The sequence below is a fragment of the Neoarius graeffei genome, chromosome 4 (genome assembly GCF_027579695.1).
Source record: "Neoarius graeffei isolate fNeoGra1 chromosome 4, fNeoGra1.pri, whole genome shotgun sequence".
NCBI lineage: Eukaryota > Metazoa > Chordata > Actinopteri > Siluriformes > Ariidae > Neoarius > Neoarius graeffei.
The window spans coordinates 29,392,865-29,399,941 of NC_083572.1; the positions used below are offsets into that span (position 1 = coordinate 29,392,865).

General features: G+C 42.3%; 1 protein-coding gene across 1 annotated transcript; it reads left to right on the plus strand.

Moving 5' to 3' along the window:
- The first annotated feature begins 899 nt into the window (after positions 1-899).
- Positions 900-2,854, plus strand: LOC132884554 (zinc finger BED domain-containing protein 4-like). The gene is made up of 2 exons (XM_060918414.1): positions 900-2,477; positions 2,588-2,854. Exons 1-2 carry the CDS (start codon positions 900-902, stop codon positions 2,852-2,854), a joined length of 1,845 nt encoding a protein of 614 aa, XP_060774397.1.
- Positions 2,855-7,077: the final 4,223 nt, after the last annotated feature.

The following is a 7,077-nucleotide window of genomic DNA, read 5'->3' on the forward strand; positions in this document are numbered from 1 at the left end:
TAGGGCATGGTAATAATTTATTTTGCTCTTTAGTTTCTTTAATTCCGTGAAAATCGTCCCATATTGATTTCATTCTGACCCATTCTAAATAGCCTTTTGTCATATAATTATAATCCCATTCTGGGTTGCCAAATCCTTCGTATATCTGTCTGTGTGCCGAAGCGAGGTATTTTGATTTAAAAGTTCCGGCGTGAGGATAAATCAAAGACTGAGGCTGTGATTCTGTCCATTCGTCCAAATTGTCTAGCCACGGAGTGGCGTATAATTCTAAATCATATCGGTTCATCCAATCCCGTGGGGTTTCTTCAGGGTCGGGTCTGAATACCTTATTACAATTACCCCCATGGTGGCATGAAGGAAATGGTCTCGAGATTAATTATTCTGTATTAACTCACACAGACGCGCGCGCTCAAATCGTCCCGTGAAACTATCCACGGGGATAAACAAATCGTCCCGTGAAACTATTCACGGGGATAAACAAATCGTCCCGTGAAACTATCCACGGGGATAAACAAATCGTCCCGTGAAACTATCCACGGGGATAAACAAATCGTCCCGTGAAACTATCCACGGGGATACTGAGTTTTCGAATACTACCAACCAGGTGGAAGTCCCTTAAAAAAAATAGACCTCTTACTAGAGATGCACGATAGATATCGGGCCGATAAAATATCGGCCGATTTGAGGGTAAATGACGTCATTTTTTATCGGCCCGATGGTCATATTTTTCCGATAAAACATCCGATAAATTAAATTAATTAGTGAAACATGTTCAGACCGAGTAGCCACTTTTTTATTCAGGCTGAGTAGCCAAACAGGCGCAGTGGGGGTGCAGTGATCATTTCACAGGAGGCCCAAGTCTGCCGTCAGTCGCTGCCTGAGTAGGCTAATGAATAAACATGTCTTCACCGGCATGGTCGTTTTTCGCTGTGGCTGAAGATGACAACACCGTCGCTATCTGCAAAACATGTTCAGCGAGGATTGCGAGAGGAGGAAGAAAGCCATCAAGTTTTAACACGACGAATCTTATAGCTCACCTTAAAAGTCGCCATCGCGGCGAAAAGGTACTGAACGAATATGAGGCAGCAGCTGCAGCCGCAGCCGCTAACAGTGTTAAAAGAAAAACAAGAACGACACAGAAGTTTGATGTCCCCATTCAGCAGTTGTTCGAAAAATGTAAGAGCTTTTCAAGAGATAGCGAGAAGTCTAAAGCCATTAACGACAAAGTAATGGAGTTTATAGCACTCGGCGACCAGCCTTTCTCTGTTGTCGAAGACCCATCTTTTCGTAAGCTAATAGCACATTTGGAGCCACGTTACACTCTCCCAAGCCACCGCTTCTTCTCGGACGTGTCCCTCCCTGCACTTTATGATATTGTTGCAACACATATCCACAGCCTGATCGACAAGGGCGGACTACACGTAAGTTTTACCACAGACATATGGACGTCAGATGTTAGTCCGGTCAGCATGCTAAGCCTGACGGCTCAGTGGCTGGATCAAGACTTTAACTTGCAAAAAGCAACTCTGCATGCCCAGGAGTGCCCTGGGTCACATACAGCAATAATGATATGCCAAGCTTTTGACACAATGCTCACGCACTGGAGTATAACAAAAGACCAAGTGCATGTTGTGCTCAGGGACAATGCACGTAACATGATCAAAGCTATGGAGGAGTGTGGGCTTGCAAGCTTGGGTTGTATGGCACACACTTTACAGCTTGCTGTAAATGAGGCTGTACTGAGCCAAAGAAGCATCACAGATTGTGTCTCGATTGGCAGGAAGATAATAGGACATTTTAAACACTCCCAGCTCGCCACCTCCCGTCTTCAAAACTTGCAGAAACAACTAGGTATGAAAGAGGCAAGGCTTCAACAAGACGTGCCCACTCGTTGGAATTCCACGTTCTATATGATGACAAGTTTGTTGCAGCAGAAGCGAGTACTTGCAGCATATGCTGTAGATTTTGACTTGCCTGCATTTCTGACCCCAAATCAATGGACTTTAATTGAAAACATGCTCACTATTCTTGACCCCTGTGAACAGCTGACAAAAAACATAAGCTCAGCTACAGCCACTGCAGCTGATGTCATCCCCTCCATTGAAGCCTTAAGGCGTCTGTTAAATAGGACTGTTGCAACAGATCATGGAATTAAAACGTCAAAGAGCACACTACTGGAAGCTATAGAGCAGCGTTTCAGTCACATCTACACAGAGTCCCTGTTTTTTCTCGCCACAGTCTTGGACCCAAGGTATAAGGACTGCTATTTTGACCAAGCAACAAAAAGGGAAGCAATAGAAGCATTGAATGATAAAATGAGATGTGCAGCACCAGCAAAAGATGTAGAAGAGCCAAAGGAGAAGAAAACCAAGACAACAACAGATGACAACAACAATGTTTCCCTGCTGACAATGTATGAAGAAATCCTTCAAGAAAACAACACAAAAGAGCTGAACCAAAGCAAAACAGATCAGCAGGTAATTTATTTGTTGTTTAAATAAAGCTTTGGCCATCTCTGATAAAATAGACCATAACATGGTAATGTTAAATATATTTTTTATTCTTTGTTAATCTTCTACTACTTTAGATAAAAGCCTATCTCTCAGAGCCCACAATTCCTCGATCGGAGAGCCCCATGGACTACTGGAGAAGCAACAAAGCCCGGTTCCCAGAACTTGCCTCACTCGCACGGAAGTACCTGTCAGCGCCTTGCACAAGCATAGACAGTGAACGTTTATTTTCTGCCGCTGCAAATGTTATCGATGAAAAACGAAACCGACTTGGATGTGACAAAGCAGAGATGCTTCTGTTTGTCAAGAAAAATCTCCCACTGATGCCCTCACCTAGAAAATAGAAAAGACAATGTAGACAATGACAAGTCCATGTTAAGAAATGTTGAGAAGAGACAGGAAATAATTAAAGTTTTATTATTATTATTATTTTGAACAAAAGTTTTTTTTTATGATGCAGTCAAAGCATTAATCATTTTGAGTTTGCACTTTATTTGATTACATTTAAAAAAAAAAAGAAAAAAGGAAACTTGACTTGAATATTCCTACCGCAAGGGATGCACTTTTTTTGTTAAAATGGAGTGGTGTCTTGCTACGTTATTGTTATATATAGCAAATGACCACATTTTGTAAGGAAATGAAAATAAACATTTGAAGAGCCAGAAAGTTGTTGTTTGCTGTTGTAGATAGGCCAGAGCAGCTAAAATGTCAGTTTTCCATCCTACACAAACTGTAGATTATATGATTATATTCAATATGAAAATATGAACTTATCGGGTATCGGTATCAGCATCGGCCCTGAGAAGCAGGAAATCATCGGTTATCGGTATCGGTCAATTTTTTTCATATCGTGCATCACTACCTCTTACCTGATTGATGGTACTCCTGGAACGAGCCCCCAAATTGAAAGGTTATTTCACCTCTTGCCCCCCAGCCGGAGCGATTAACCTCTCGAGATCAATGCCTCCGTGCCACCGCAGAATTCTGGGGGCGAGAACCGCGAAACAGACAGGGACCCAGAGATTGGTTTCACCGTCTTTTTAATTCACAGCTTTTACCAAAGATAGAACATCCACAGAAACTTTTTATATATTTTGTTTATCTTCGTGAAGGCAGAGTGTGTGTGTGTGTGTGTGTGTGTGTGTGCGAATCACTGGACCTTGGCTTATGTGTGTGCGTGAATAGGGGTGGGTGTGTAGGCAGAGTGTGTGTGTGTGTGTGTGTGTGTGTGTGTGTGTGTGTGTGTGTGTGTGTGTGTGAGACCTTGGCCTATGTGTGTGCGTGAATAGGGGTGGGTGTGTAGGATGTGTGTGTTATGTGTGTGCATAGGAATGTGGCATAGGAATATGTGTGTGTGTGTAGGGGTGGGTGTGTAGGATGTCAGACTATGACATCAGCTATGTTTGTCTCCTCACTTGCGTGCAATTGAGGGGACCTTGATCTGGGGCAGGTCAAATAATCTCCATCAGTGTGTGTGTGTAAATCTTGAATCAATCATAACATAATGGCATATTTCTGATGATATGACATGATAGCAAGGTACAGACAGATTTTAAAGGTCATTGCTTACGTACACCCCTTCAGGTCAGATATAACATAGGGCAATATGTACTTAAGATAGTGATGGAATTTTTAAACACAGATACTATGTCTAGTTTACGAAGTCTAGTCAAAGAAGATCAAATACATCAGAAATTAATGCCAAGTTAAACAGAAATAGTTTAAAATAGTAAAGGATCTAAAAGCTAAAGGATGAAAAGCTAAAATATTAAAATCATAAATTCTTAACACATGAATCACCTTGTGCAGCAATAAGGCTAACATGAATCACTTAATGCAGCTTTAAATCTAACATTAAATCTAACAATTCAACACTGAAGAGACTGGTTAAACATCTTCTCTGGGCCAAGGCTCATTTAAAATGGACTGTGGCAAAGTGGAAAACTGTTCTGTGGTCAGACGAAACATTTGAAGTTCTTTATGGAAATCAGGGACGCCGTGTCATTCAGACTAAAGAGGAGAAGGACGACCCAAGTTGTTATCAGCGCTCAGTTCAGAAGCCTGCATCTCTGATGGTATGGGGTTGCATTAGTGTGTGTGACATGGGCAGCTTACACATCTGGAAAGACAGCATCAATGCTGAAAGGTATATCCAGGTTCTAGAGCAACATATGCTCCCATCCAGACGACGTCTCTTTCAGGGAAGACCTTACATTTTCCAGCATGACAATGCCAAACCACATACTGCATTAATTACAGCATCATGGCTGCGTAGAAGAAGGGTCCGGGTACTGAACTGGCCAGCCTGCAGTCCAGATCTTTCACCCATAGAAAACATTTGGCGCATCATAAAACGGAAGATATGACAAAAAAGACCTAAGACAGTTGAGCAACTAGAATCCGACATTAGACAAGAATGGGTTAACATTCCTGTCCCTAAACTTGAGCAACTTGTCTCCTCAGTCCCCAGACATTTACAGACTGTTGTAAATAGAAAAGGGGATGTCTCACAGTGGCCTTGTCCCAACTTTTTTGAGGTGTTATTGTCATGAAATTTAAAATCACCTAATTTTTCTCTTTAAATGAGACATTTTCTCAGTTTAAACATTTGATATGTCGTCTATGTTCTATTCTGAATAAAATATGGAATTTTGAAACTTCCACATCATTGCATTCCATTTTTATCTACAATTTGTACTTTGTCCCAACTTTTTTGGAATTGGGATTGCATTTTCTGATTATTGACCCCAGTCTTTCATTTGAAACTCATATTGATAACATTACCCGGATAGCTTTCTTTCATCTCAGAAATACTGCTAAGATAAGAAATTTAATGTCACTACATGATGCAGAAAAACTAGTTCATGCTTTTGTTACCTCCAGGTTGGATTACTGTAATGCCTTACTGTCTAGATGTTCCAATAAGTATATAAACAAGCTCCAATTAGTTCAAAATGCAGCAGCAAGAGTCCTTACTAGAACTAGAAAATATGACCACATCACCCCTGTTATATCCACACTGCATTGGCTCCCAATCAAATTTTGTATTGTTTATAAAATACTACTATTGACTTTGAAAGCACTGAATGGTCTCACACCACAGTACCCAAGCGAATTTCTGAACTTTTAAGACCCACCATGCCTACTTAGATCAAATCAAATCAAATCAAATTTATTTGTACAGCGCTTTTAACAATAAACATTGTCGCAAAGCAGCTTTACAGAATTTGAACGACTTAAAACATGAGCTAATTTTATCCCTAATCTATCCCCAATGAGCAAGCCTGTGGCGACGGTGGCAAGGAAAAACTCCCTCAGACGACATGAGGAAGAAACCTCGAGAGGAACCAGACTCAAAAGGGAACCCATCCTCATTTGGGCAACAACAGACAGCCTGACTATAATATTAACAGTTTTAACAGGTATAACCCTCAACTGTCCTCATGGGGCCGTCCTTCACAGGAGTGGGGCGATAAAACTCCGACCAGACACAGGGCACCAGGATGGATCAAGCAGGTCTGAGGGGCAGAAGAGGCCAGCATCTCAATCCCAGGATCAACATGTAACTCAGAGGGACAGATGGGGGGGGAAGAGAGAGAGAGAAAGAAAACATGTTGTTAGGTATGCCCTAAAAATGACAAGTATTAAATCTGTGTGGTAGGCTCGCAGAGACGAGAGTCTTTACATCAGGCATGACACACAATGGCATGTTAATATGGTAAAAAAAAATATCATGACCTGCTCTGGCTGGATGCTTGATTGGGTGATGGGAGCACACTCCTCGGCAATGATGAGATGCAGATGGGACCCTTAGGCCTGGCCAAGACAATTCAGTTACATTTCACCGGGTCTGGGACATGCGACAGAATGTCTGACGGCCGATTCCCTGCAGGCTACGATAGCCAGTCGAGGTCCCCACCGTCTCCACCAAAAGATTTCCTGTTGACTCCATGTAACTCAGAGGGACAGATTTGGAGTGGGGGGGAGAGAAAGAAAACACAGGTGGTTAGGTATGCCCAATGTCACCTGAATAAGTAGGAACAGTATACATATTGCACCGAGTACAAGCAGGGACTCCGGCAACTAACTATGACAGCATAACTAAAAGGAGAGAGCCAGAAGGTAACACAGGCATGAGGGAGCCCCAGGACATAAAGCAGCCAGCCACTGCACCGTCAACAAACTCGAGTGAGCAAGCGAGTGGGGACTGACAGCATCCATACATCCCAGTTTACCAAAACACTCTATGTCTGAGGACCCTCCAGATCTACTCCTTTACCTCATAAACACCATTAACAAAAGGCTTGACTAAACAGATATGTTTTCAGCCTAGACTTAAATGCTGAGACTGTGTCTGATTCCCGAACATTACTTGGAAGGCTGTTCCATAACAGTGGGGCTTTGTAAGAAAAGGCTCTGCCCCCTGATGTAGCCTTCACTATACGAGGTACCAGCAGATAGCCTGCACCTTTTGATCTAAGTAGGCGTGGCGGGTCATAGAGGAGCAGAATTTCACTCAGGTACCGTGGTGCGAGACCATTTAGTGCTTTAAAGGTCAATAGTAGTA